Source organism: Gavialis gangeticus, unplaced genomic scaffold, assembly GCF_001723915.1.
Source record: "Gavialis gangeticus isolate Ggan-Ray unplaced genomic scaffold, GavGan_comp1, whole genome shotgun sequence".
Lineage (NCBI taxonomy): Eukaryota > Metazoa > Chordata > Crocodylia > Gavialidae > Gavialis > Gavialis gangeticus.
Window position 1 is genome coordinate 9,720,028 of NW_017729026.1, and position 13,599 is coordinate 9,733,626.

General features: G+C 41.0%; 1 protein-coding gene across 1 annotated transcript; it reads right to left on the reverse strand.

Moving 5' to 3' along the window:
• Window positions 1-603: 603 nt before the first annotated feature.
• HEY2 (hes related family bHLH transcription factor with YRPW motif 2) lies at window positions 604-13,034 on the reverse strand. Its single transcript, XM_019520320.1, has 4 exons — window positions 11,850-13,034; window positions 11,611-11,694; window positions 8,473-8,554; window positions 604-2,709 (listed from the first exon to the last, which is right to left on the reverse strand). The coding sequence occupies exons 1-4, from the start codon at window positions 11,961-11,963 to the stop codon at window positions 2,030-2,032; spliced, it is 960 nt and encodes a 319-aa protein (XP_019375865.1). The 5' UTR covers window positions 11,964-13,034; the 3' UTR covers window positions 604-2,029.
• Window positions 13,035-13,599: the final 565 nt, after the last annotated feature.

Consider the following 13,599-nt stretch of genomic DNA (forward strand, 5'->3'; position numbering starts at 1 on the left):
TGCCCTTGAACATAAAAGAGCACCTCTGTGCCTGTGCCTCCCCCTATAAAATGGGCAAAATAATATTGCTTCATTTCCCATGTCAAGCCTCAAGATGGTTTGAGAATTAAATTCAAAACATGGCAAATTCAAGGCAAGAATCTATGCTATTAATCAATGAAGGATCTGTAAAATAGACGAGCAGAACTGGTGATAAAATATTACACTCTCCCACATAAACATGTTTGAGGATTTCAGGGGTTTAGTATCTGGCACATGCATTCCAGACAATCCCAAGTGCTTAGTAAGTGTTTTTAGTGAAAGATGAGTTTGGAACTCGCAGCTATTTCTTATTGTGGCTGGGGTGAAGGGACTGGTTTGTATTGCCAAGCTTGCTGTCAGTTATACTGTGAACGAGTTTATGAGCTTAAAAACAATACTGTTTCATTGGCAGTGTTTTGATCCCTCTCATCTCAAGCACGCTGCATAACGGATGTACTTTCTGAATGAGCCCAGGTCAAAAGAAAAAGCAGTAGCTTACAGACTCTCATTAGCAGAGGTAGACACTTGTAACTTCAAGTCCAATTAGGTTTAAGAGAATCACACAGAAACTGAAACAAATCATCCATAAAGCGCAGTCAAAAAGGACTTCGTTTAATTAGTGATATGTAAAGACTTTTGCATAGAAAAAGGTTAACAAAGTAATGCACGAAAGACCAACTAGGTACAGTATTTTTAAAACAAATATTTTAAAGTATATTTTGCATAATGTTTAACATTTGCAATGTTTATTGCTTTCTCCACACAGCAGAGAAATCAAGTGCATAATAATACATGCTGTGTTTTATTTTTACATAAAATCTCTACTTCTTGAGTTGATGTATTAAAATACTTAGGTTACTTTAAGTCATTGTAATAAAAAATGAAAGCAAAACCTTTTATGCAGCACTAGTTGTCTGGGTACTGACATCCCCTTTAGTACATTCATTTTGGTTTGGAATCAAACCCACATTACAATGTTGGCATGTAAAAAGCCAATTTAAAAATCACCCCCACAGTAACTTCATTCATACCCAGAGCGATAGTTATCCCCAGAAGTAGATAGTAGAGGAAGAGGAATCTTGCACAGAATCAGCTAAAAGTAAATGTCCAAATGCAACTAATAAGTTAAACTCTTACAACATTGAGTCTCTTGTATTGGCATGAATCAACCACATTGATGTGTGCACGCTTTTAGTAGGCAATTACTTCTATGTGCACTATAAATTCATTGTTTGTAGAGATGCAAGCAAGCACCATATTTTAAGCCATGAAAAAGTGCCTCAAGGCCCCCAGGCAATGCTGAAATGTTTGTTAATCCAAGCACTGACAAGATAATTGCTTTTACCAATGCTATGCTAGATGTCACCATTTGGCAAGTCTGTACAGAGAAAGTAAACTAGGTAAGATAAAACTGTCAAGCTGAACATATTTTCTCGGCAATCCTTTTGGCTAAATAAACCTGTTGGTTTAGAGAATACAGTCTTTCCTGGAATTGTATCAAATGTCTGTAATTTAAATGTATGGTTTTCCTGCCCAGCTCCCCAATCTTTTTTCATCCTTGTGCAATGTTACCAGCTTTACAAGATCACATACACACACACTTACACACACACACACTTATGTTTTGAAAGGTGAGGCACTTAGTTGAACTTGAACATTTTGTCCAGCCTTATGAGAGTGTTATGGGTACAATCCCTCTCCACCCTGCCAAATGACAATGATTATCTGGAGTATTATTAATTCTAAAGTCTATAAATTTCCCAGTAAACTTTTACCATGGGGTTTCCAAAAGCCACTGCTGCTCATCAAGGTGCCATAAGCAAAACAAAGGCAAATCTACCCAATACAACCACATGTCCTCTTTGAAGTCTGTGCCTAGAATAGCTTTGCTGTTCCTTGCTTGGCTTTCAGGCATCTATAAGGCTATACAGACCTTTAACCTGGCTGAACAAGGACATTAACTTACTACTGCATACAGTCCAAAGGAGGTTTGTGGAGTGGGGCAAATCTAAAAAGCTCCCACTTCGGTGCCCCACGGCCGGTAGGGTTTACTGTTTCCACCACTGCCTGCTTGTTGAGGACTGGAAGCTGCTGACACAGATAATGGTGGACTAATTGCTGTTGCAGCTGCCACCGCTGCTGCTGCACTAGGTGGAAGCATTGGGAATGCTCCAGTGAAGGAGAGAGGGAAACTCTGAGCAGCTGCAGTAGCTGCAGCAGCAGCAGCATGTACTGTGGCTGAGAGCGAGAGGAGAGAGGTAGAAAGTGGTGGGACACAAGGAGCAACGCTGCCAGCAGAGGGCATTCTGAGTGCGGAGTCAGCGTGGGCAAACGTGGCTGTGAGAAGCGCAGAACCATGTGGAGGCATTTCCGTGGCTGTGGAGAGTCTACAAGGAGCATTGTCAGAGTGAAGTCCATTCTGATGAAACAGAGCGGTTGGGAGGTGATGAAATGCAGCTGTCCAGTGGTGAGGATGCAAGGGATGATGGTGATGGGCCATGGATGAGGTCATTGCAGCAGCTTCCCTCTGAGAGGCACAAGTGCTGAGATGAGAGACGAGCCTAACGCGTAGCGGATCAGAGGTGTCCAGACCTTCCACAGAGCTCAAATATCTTGCCACTTCTGTTAAACATTCTCGGAATCCAATGCTCATGAAATCCATGGCTAGGGCATGAGCATCAAAATAACCTAAAAGGAAGTTCAAAAGATACACTGAGTATGAGATGATTTCTTAACCCATCTTAGCTAGCAATCAGCAAAATCCTGACTAAGTAGTTGTATCGTCTATTTGTGGGTTGAGAATTTCAGGGAGGAAAGTTTGCTTTGTAAATTACTTGTGTGACTATCTGTGGTAATTCAATATGCTACAGTTGTTCTTTCAACCAAATATTACAACGAAGAAAAATTAAGACCATCAGCATTTGAGGTTCTCCAAAAAGCTATGTGGTGCGTCTCATCTTGCATTGCGGGAGAGGCAAATTCCATGGTGTGCTTTTCCAGAAGAGTGTGTGTGCGCGCACGCGCACACGCACAGACATGCACACACATGTGCATGCATAAGTGCATGTATCACTGTGTGCATGTGCACACACACATACACACACAAGAATGAGTTGATGATTAAAGGGCTTTTATGTTGTGTCCTGCCCTTTCCCCCTATATTGCCGTTAATAACATAGTTCTTAAGATCTGGAGACTGCTGTTTAGTAAATTCATAAAGGCTTTGTTACATGCTGTGTTATTTAGTTGCAAACTTAAAACATCTTGTCATTACTTCTGCATGATACATAGTTTCAATGAAAAAAAACATGCTTTATGTAATGCAGTCACTAAATCTGGACAAGTGGGGCAGAAACTATGACTAATATCCCATGAAGCACTTCAGCAAGTGGTAGATGAATTGCTCACACATTTGGGGCAAAGATATTTTTAAAATGGTATCTCTCATTAAGTTCGCCAAACAGGGTAGACACTTTCTAAAACACAGAGGAAAAATATTTTCTGTCCGAAAGGTTTTATAATAAAATCCAACTTCTAGGCTGAGGCTTTTCACACTGAAAGTATCCATCAAGGGTGAATACTGCCATGTACGTGGTATCCCACTACCCATTCAAAGCGTGGTAGTTTTTCACTATGTGTTTCAGTTCAGTCAGAGTATTTAAGTGCATGAATCTGTGTATCATCTTACAGTAAAGTTGCCCAAAACTTTCTGTTTTAAAAGATTCTTTAAGCCTTTTCTGAGAAGCTCTGACACCTTCACTGGCTTTTGAAATTCATCAGGGAGGCAACCCTCAGGATAAGAATGCATCTCTGACATAAACTCACTTCAAAATAGTTAACTGGAGGTCTTATTCTGATGTTGACTTTAATCTCCCTCCCATCCACACAACACCCTCCCACCTGAATGTGTTGGTGCTCTCAGTTTGGGCTAGTTGGCTTAGAGTGCTGTAAGCTAAAACCCACAGAAGCTTACATTAGGGCTGGCAACCAGACCTGGTCAGGAATTTTCTGATGAAACAAACACAAATCTGCAGAGAGCTGGCAGGATTTCTTCTTTGTTTCCGGCCAGCTCATCGTGAGGATGGCCAGAGTACCAGAGGTCCCTAGGACTTCCAGGCTCTAACACAGAGCCTAGAACCTGGGAACAGGACTCAGCTCCAGCTCCCCAGCAGACTCAAATTAGAATAATCAGTGCTTCCTCTTCTTTGTCCCAGAGCTGGGATACTGGGAAACCTAGTTGTAACTGGGGTTCTTCGGGTCTAGGTTACTAGTGCCACAGCAGGAAGCCTAAGTACCCTTGGTTCCCAAGGTCTCAAGTTCCTATCTTTCCCAGAGCGTCTAGATTTCTTGGTCCCCATCAGTCTGATGGGCTGATGAAGAACTAAGAGCCCCAAAGCTCTGGAAGCCATTGAAGAGAAGATAGCCTTAGAACTGGGGCTCCCAAACTCAATTTTATTCAGAACAAAATTGGAATAAAATGTTTCAAACTTTTTTTTTTTCATTTCCTAGGGAATGTAGAAATATCTAGTTTAATTCTGAAATGGAAAGGGGTTTTAAACACCCCCCACCCCCCAAATTTAAAAAATATCCATGGAATGGAAATTCCAGCTTTTGGCCAGCTCTGCCGGACACTTAGCTTGTGTGCTCACTACAACATAAGTAACTCAATTGAGCGCCGACAGTCTTTTAATGCCTTCCCTGCCTATTATTCGTCTCATGTTTCACTCAGAAAGAATAAGAGTAGCTAGTTTTGCTGACTGCAGCAGGGAATGTGCCCTCAGCAATGCTAGCAATACAGATGGGAGTGCAGCACCTATAAGTGGGAGCTTTACAGAATGGTAATAGGCTAGCTCAAGAGTTCAGAGCTAGGTGTCAACCACCTTAGTTAATTCTGCAGCAAAGACATATGCCCAATTACACTACATTTCAGGTGAATTATACCATGTTAAACATTTGCCATTTTCCTTATCTTGCCTGACCTGATAGCACAAATGCTGGCACTAGGCCAAAATAATACTTGAACATGGGGGTTCTTATCTAAGACTCTGCCAATCCTACACCCAAGTCAGTGCCAGCAACAAAGCTGCTCACACTGCAGCAGAGGCTCCAGATGAAGGTAGGCTGGCTCTCAGAACAGCTGGAGAGAGATGAGGAAGGGAAGTGAGACAGTGCCAGCAGGCTGGCCTTCCTCAAATGTCTCCACCCATGAATTAAGCACAGGGCCAAATGTTCCATACTCTGCCCTGACTTTGGGACCACTACATGGAGCAGAAGTGGCCACTTCATGGGAGGAAAGAGGAGGAGATTTATCCAGGCTCTCACCGACCATTCCTCAGACTCAACACATAGCTTGTGACCCATTTTCTCCCCTGTAGGAGAACAGGTTTCTGCTGCTGCTAGGTAACGCTGTTAGCACCATAGCTCAAATGATGGACTATTTTGCTACAGAGATGGAGGTACCAGGGTTCAACCACTGAAATTAACAGCTCTCACGTTATGCTTCCGGTTGTACATAATTATTTTTACTGTTTAAAGAATGTTAAGAAATCCACATTTTAAACCTTGTTATTTAGGCTGCAAACTCAAGCACTCAAAATGAATTAACACCAGAATTAATGATACCTTGCAAACTTAATTCAGCTTCTTTGTGCATGTTCTATATACATGTGCATAATGTCTTACTTTGCTTAATGCATATTGATTTTAATTAGATGATCACATATTGTTTTTCTCCATAGGACCCCTGCCTCATTCTGTGAGAATGGATCGTGCTCCTAGAAGAAGTCTGGATTACATAGTAAATGGGACTGTGGTGGGCTTCTCACTTCATTTACTCTAGAAGTTAAAAGGTGCAAGCAAAATAAAGGCAAGGCAATGCAAGAAGAGAAGGTATGTTACACAGGAGAACCAAGATCTGTCCTTGCTTGTATCAGAATCTTTCTATATGATAATAAGTTGAATTGAAACCAGGGTAGGTGCAGTTTTCCAAGTGGCCAAGCTTGAGGCAGTGAGAGCCATATTTGCAAAAAGTGCAGAGTGCTCATAACTGTAGTTATGAGCTGACCCCTCCCGGGACAAGTTTGTATGGTCTGGAAGTATGACCACAGGTTTTGAAATCAGGAGATGCTGATGGCTAGTTCTTGTTGTGTGGCCTTAGGGAGAATGCCATCTTCTGTGGGAGATGCACAGATAGATCGTGTCAGTAGCATTTGTGAAGCAGTCAGTAGCATGGGGATGAGCACCAGCTGAGTGGTTTCAGCAGTGAGGCAGCTACAAGGGGGAGAGGGGTTTGCCTGTGCCTGGGTCAGTGGGAAACTGTGCTGGGGTTAGCACCTAGAGGCCGTGTCCACTCTGCTGCCACTTCTCCCCTGCCCCTACTCCTGGGTGCAGCATGGGCATAGCTGGAAGCTGCCCAGCCCTGGCTCAGTTCCCCACTGGCTGGAGGCTGTGCCCATACTGCACCCAGGGAGCAGGAGGCAGGGAGAAGCAGTGGCAATGTAAGCTCAGATTCTAGCTGCTGGGCTGCAGTACAGGTCCTCACTGCTCAGCCCCAGCATGGACACTAGCAGAGGCAAAGTCTTCTGGCTCTGTGGGCCAGATCTACGAACTCTGCAGGCTGGATTTGCCCCACAGGCTGCATTTTTCCAAGCCCTGGTCTAGAAAGTGAAAAATTCTATATTACACTTGTACTTCAAGAAGCATGTGATAACTATGGCAATGGGTACATACAAAAATGATTAGAATAAAGAGAAATAATGAAGAACTGCTTGATTTTCAAGCACCTTCCATTCTGTGTTCTGACTCAGGAAGGTCCTACATGTGGAAAAACAGCATGTGATTGTGCAGTTAAACACCGTGTCCTAAAGCACATGCACCAGGGGGAGGAATTAAAGTTGCAAAGACAAGCTAAATTCTGTCAGTTCCTAACTTTCCTGTACTTAACTTTGTCACCTAAACAAAAGGTCTTTTAAATATATCATTTTCTCATATGTAGTATTATAAACCAGTAGTGTAACTAAGGGCACCAGCCACAGACACCAATTTAGGAGGGAGACACAAAAATAGCAGTCGCCACGCTGCTAGCCTGGCTGCTGCTGCCACTGCCAGGAGCCTGGCTGCAGCTGCTGCCCTGTGCACCATGAATAGAGCACAGAATTTGCTCACTTATACCTCTGCTATAAGATCTCAATATTTTGAGATGCAATTGATCAGGCTGTCTGTATATTTTTTGGTCAAACAAAAGATGGGTCTGTTACTATTAAGTACAAACTGCAATAGTTTGGGGTTGAATTTTTTGTTAAATCTCCTGTGATTAAAAAAAGGTTGATTATTAACTCCTAAGTGAATTCCAAGCAAATATTTCCTACTAACAAGCAACTTTTTTTTGGGGGGGGGGGCAGAAAATCAATCACCTCCCATGATTTAGACAACAGAAGGACAACAAAAAGATACAAACCTTAAAGACTTTTTTTCCTGCTTGCATTTGTTAACATTTATAAAATGGGGGCCTAGTGAGGAAAAAAAAAATCAGGCAGCTTGCATGACAACAGCTTGAACTGAACAGGTATCCAATGTTCAGAGCACCAGGGTAAGTCTGTAAGAGTCTGACTTCAAGAAAAAAAAATCTAACAACTTCTGGACCAACAGTGCACTCCATAAGTCATGGCTCTACCAAACCACCCACACCTCATGGGCAATTGAAGTCATTTGGCTGTCAGCCTTGCAAATGTCAGCTCACACAAGTGAGGTATGCTGGTAGCTTGGACTCGCTACAGCTGGGAACGACCCCCCACTAGGTCATTTAGTCCGGCCCTTGCATCCTTGCAGTACCAGCTAAGGAGGAATAGCCCAACACCCTGACATAAGCACAACTGCTTGCATAAAAATGTGAGTGCAGATATGCATGGCTATCCTTCTACCAGTATCTATCATCTGATCCCCAGTGGTGTAGGTATGCAAGATTAGATTTTGGTCTGGTGAATGAGACAGCCTAACCTTGCATTTCAAATAGTCTGTTCCAGAACAAAGAAAATATATAAACAATAATGAAAGTTTCTCTGGTTCCACTTCCTTTGGTATAAGCTGCTGTATAATGAGTTTTAACATTGGTTTTGTGTGACACAATTGTTGCCACAAACCTCCTGTTTATGTTTGGATGTTTGTGTATTTGTTTTGTCTCCCTGTGCACATTTCAGTGCTCTTTGGAAACCCCAAACAAATCTCTGACTGGGCTGCCTGTGAATGAAGCCTTTACTCCCACAGTGTTATGAAAGCAAACACAAGCCCAGGGTCAAGTGCTTCTTTTGTCCCAGTAGTTCTTTCCCACGAGTTCAATCCTGCCATTAGCATTGATTTCCACTCCTTTAATCTGGAGCTGCCTATCACAGCTCGTCAAAGGACTGTTTGCAAAGATTTCCCCAAATATTAAAAGACAGACAGTCAGCTCCTTACCTTTGCCTCCTGTTGCCTGGAGCATCTTCAGATGATCCACTGTCATTTGCAGTATTTCCGCTTTTTCTAATTTTGCAGATCCCTTTGAGATAAGAGGCTCAAATAAATAAAGGCTTACAAGTGCTGTAAGCTTTAATTTAGTATACTTTCCATTGAGTTCAACCTTATGGTTTCAATTTCCCCCATCATTAAGACATTCTCAGCTTAATTCTTTCCCTGAGCATCTGCATCCCAGACTAAAGACAAATTCTGTATCCTGTCTAGCAATTCAGATGCGTCTAACGTAGTAGAAAATAAATAGTAATAGCAGATAGGATTAGCATAATATCAGGGATCATAGTCCCTTTATTAAAATGAAGGGATTATCTTTGAAGATGAACAGACAATAGAAAGGTCCAGCTCAAAATTCAAATCACCTCCATGTATGGTCAGCTAGAAGATTGGCTTGACAATCCAGTGCAATTCTGGACTGGAGTCAGTGCAGATACTGCACCTTGGTGCTATGGACTAAGGAGGCAGATTTTCAGAGATTTTCCCTCCCAAAAGAATGGTAACAGTTAATAGCCAAGAGTCAGCTATTAATGCTGGATGACCCGTCGCAGCACTGTTTTCTGCTTTTACCAGTAGGTGTCGCTGTGAACACATACCGTCTTTAATTTGAGGAATGTTCAGAAATTTAAAAAATGGCCCAATGCATTTTTCATGCTTCATGTGGCTTATGAACATTCCCTTCTCATCCTATGGTGAAAGACAGTCACTTCTGTATATACATGCACATATCCCACAGTTATTTTGAACTTGTAAGAAGGCTGGTTTGCAGGACCAGGAGAGACAACCATTGTGAATAGAGAAAGCATGATGTCGCTGTCAGCGAGAAGCTAAAGCATTGTCGAGGTTGGTTTACAGCCTTGTAAATGTTACAAAAATATAAATGTCACATCTTAAATGACTAAGGTATTTAACTGTTTATAGATTGTGCTCACTTTGGCAGTGCATATAGTAAAACTGGAACGATACAGAGATTAACATAGCCCCTGCAAAAGGACGACATGCAAATTCATGAAGCGTTCCATATAAAAAAAACTGTTTATAGATTAATTTATAAATATTCTAATGTCAATTAGGATTTCATTACAAAGCAGTTATTTTGGTATTCCCCCAACCGTGATTTTAAAGTACTATCAAGTTGAGCTAAATCATCAGCCAGCATAGATCAGTACAGTTACAATAAAGGTATAATGACTTATACTACATGAGGATTTGGCCCAGTGAGCCAAAGGCTGCTCTGAGTTACATCCATGCAGACCAGCTGACTTTTCTAAGGGTGCACCAGTAGAAATGAGATTAGAATGATATAGTTATCTGCAGCTAAATTTCATGATCTTCAAGTTGCTATGACAGAATTTGCTGAGAACAGAACTTTTGATTTTGTTAAACTAAGAATTCTACCATTTTACAGATACAGCTGTTCCAGCAACTTCCACATCAAAAAGATTACTAAGAACCAATTATTTGGGGCCTGTCATACCACAAACGTTTTTAAATCCCCGCACACACTACTTTTTCCGCTATTGATTTTTTGGCTTTTTTTTTTTTAATAAACTGAAATGCCTGACATCTCAAATGTACTGAATTTGGCGTACTTGTGATTTTTTTGGTTAGATTTTTACATTTTATATGGAATTACGCTCTGTACTTTTCTCAGTCCTAATCTTTTCCATAGACACAGTACAAGCCGTCTCAGTGAGAGTGACTAATAGCTAAAAACTGCATGTTGCTGGGTAATTTCCAAGGGCTTTGTAGGACTTGTTTTATAATGTTTGTGGTTTTTAAGAAGTAAACAATAAAATGGGACAAACAACTGTTGTCTATTGCCCCTGTTTTGTCTAGCTGAAAATACCTTGGTTGTGCTATGTTGCCAAAGCCTATGAAATGGCACCATCCTATTAACGCTTAAAAGCATATTTGCAGGTGGCACAAGTGGTATTTTGCTTTCTGCTCCAATTCTTTAAAATTGTTTTCCTGTTACTTGTTCCTTGGTTCAGAAACATGATAAGGCCTGTACGATGAAATGCAGAGCATTTTTACCTCCTATAGAAACCACTGGGAGCTGAAAGCACTTAGCACTTTTCAGAATCAAGCTTATATTACCTTTCTATTTTTTTAAGTTACAGAGATCTTTGTTTGTTTGTTTTAATGTCAATCATTCCCTTTGATTTAAAAACACACTGATTTAAAACAGCCATTACTTTGCCACATCTCAGTTTTGTTTTTTATAGTGATGTGAAATGGCATTCTTGTTTTATTAAATTTATTTGGAAATTCAGTGATATTGGATGAAATTACTGATTATGACAGAAGAATTTTTATAGAACAGGTTGTCTTTCTCTATTGAATCCACAAGCAAAGAGCAGAACTGACCCAAGGCCCATTAAAATGAAGGGGAATCTTTCTACAGAAGACTCGCCTATTAAAAGCCTTTGAAAATCCCATTGACTTCATTAGGGAAAGGATCAGGCCCGTAAAATATGAGCTAATGTACTGCTACTAAATGGATCTCTAAAAATGGAGTAATCTAGACAATCTGTTTACTTTTTAGAAAACCGGCCTAATTGGAATATTCCTGCAATTATGATTTTTTTAAATAATAAAGTTATTGAGAGAGAAAGAGAAGGGGAAGTTGGAAGAATGTCTTGCATTTGGAAACTTGTCTACCGTTGGCCAACTACATCGTTGGTCCAACAAAAGAGATCACCCTACGAAATCCTTGTCCCCCTCCCCCCCTTAAGGGATTTAGACAGAGGAGTAATTGACATTTAAAAAAAAAAAAAAAGTAAATGGAGGAAAGCACATTTTTAAACAAAACCACTACTGGAATTCATCGAAAGAACAGAGGCAACATGAACACTGTTACCCTTAAGGGGAAAACAAACCAAAGAATGGAAATGCTTTTCAGCTTTATGATGGATTATGGTTTTAATAGTTTTGCCACAACAAAGCATTTTATTGAAATGCCTACTTTCTGCCAGATCAGGACACATACAATATGATTTTAACAAGCTTTACAAGAGAACCAGCATTGCCAGATGAGATACAGTATATTAAAAAAAAAAAAAAAAAAAAAAAAAGCACGCTTACTTGTTTTTCAAAAGCAGTTGGCACAAGCCGCCTCAACTCAGATAAACTGTTATTTATACGATCACGGCGCCTTTTCTCTATAATCTATCCCCAAAACACAAAACAAAAATAAAGTGTGTAAAAATGATGGACAAAATCAACACATGAAAATTTTTATGTAGAGAAGGAATGTAAAAAGAAAAAAAAAGACCTAAAATAATGATAATAATAATAAAATAAAATTAAAAAAAAACACATACCCCTCTTCTTTTCTTTCTGGCCATGATCTGAGATGTTGTTGTTGGGGAATTTGATCGAATCAAAGAACTACTACTTTGCCTATGAAAACAATAAAAGTATGTCAGGTGTTGCATTACATGACATTGCTCCCACCTAGATGTGGTGGGTCATCTCATTTGAAAAATTCACAGCTATTTCAGCTCTGCTTTAATGGGTTTGGAAGATGTGCTTTTGTGTTACAAGGTTAGTGTTTCTTCTTTCAGAGGTTTCACTTTTCAGCCCCCCCCAACTTCCCTCCCCGTTTTATATTAGCTGGCAGAGTACTTTGGTGAAAGTATCCCTCCCAAAGATGCTTCCCTGCAGTAGCATGATTGAACTGGCTTTCACGACATATATGCTTGTGTATAGAAAATATGCCTTCTAATGGAATTTGATAAAGAAAATACAATCCGTTCAGACACTTGATCACTTGCGAGTAAAGGGACTTTTGTTTTGCAGTCTCTGTCTGCCTAGGTTCGAATGTTGATGCCAAACACAGTAGTAACCCAGAGATCACATAACTAGAAATAGACCCCAAAGCTAATAACCCTTCTTAGAATTGGCAATACCTGCCAACTTTCAAATGCAGCAGGTCTCTGCAAACCTTCAAATTCAGCCCTGTCTCAGAAAACCCTGGGAAACTTCATCCGCAGCTTACAAATGAAGAGAGAGTGCTTGCAGCGATTGCTCAGCTGCAGGGATCATATCTTAACTTTCCAAAAGCCGTTTCCTATTGGTGCTGATTTATTTCAGGCTGCTCTCGCTGACCACTTGTCAGTATATATCCACTGTTAGGATTAGCTGAAATGATTGTAAATTAATATAAATCTCATTCATTGTAATAGCCTGCTTTACACATGATGTTTTGTTTTTTTTAATTTGTAGGATCTGGGCTCAGTTTGGAGTCTTGCTGGTACTATTCAGATGTCAAACTTTAAGAGACTCAAAATTCAATTAAATTGTAAAACCAACCTGCCTGAGCAACAGATTACTAGTCAAATTTTAAAGCAGAGATACTCTGGGTTCACATCTGATGGAGAGTGAACATAAACGTTTCACCAATCCATCCATTCAGCTTTGAGGAAAATAAATTCTTCTGAAAGAGATCCTTATCCTTGACTGCCCTGGTTCGCAACCCCCCAGACCAGTGATTCTTAATATATTTTGTACCAGGACCCATTTGTAAACATTGATGGCCAGTCCCAACCCAGTGCCCCTCACTCCCGATCTGCTGCCCCCCATCCCCAGTCCCCAGTCCCCCAGTGTGTGGGGCATGGGGGACCCCAAGCAGCCCCTTGCAGGCTAGACCTTGACCAGCCTGCAAGGGAAAATTCACAATTTCCCACGTTTTTCTCCTTTCAAGGAGAACCCATTTTTGAAATTTGTTGATCCATTTTTAAAGTTTGTTCATGACCCTTTCATATATTCTTGCCACCCACTTTTGGGTTGCGACCCATGAGTCAAGAAACGCTGCCTTAGATCACTAGATTACAAGCCAGACACCACTGTGCCTCTCAAGTGCAACCCAACTAGACTTAGCCTCTTGGCTCAGTTGACTGTAATTCGCTAGCTAAGAGCCCAATTGAGCCTTCCCCTTCCAGGTGGGCTGACATCGGAAGTGTTTGTCCTTATGCCAGCAGTGCAAAGGGTGCGTGGGCAGCCTTACGTAGAGGTTAGATTATAGTTGTATGGGAGGGTTTGGCTAGGGATGATCCTACCTCAGGCAAGGGG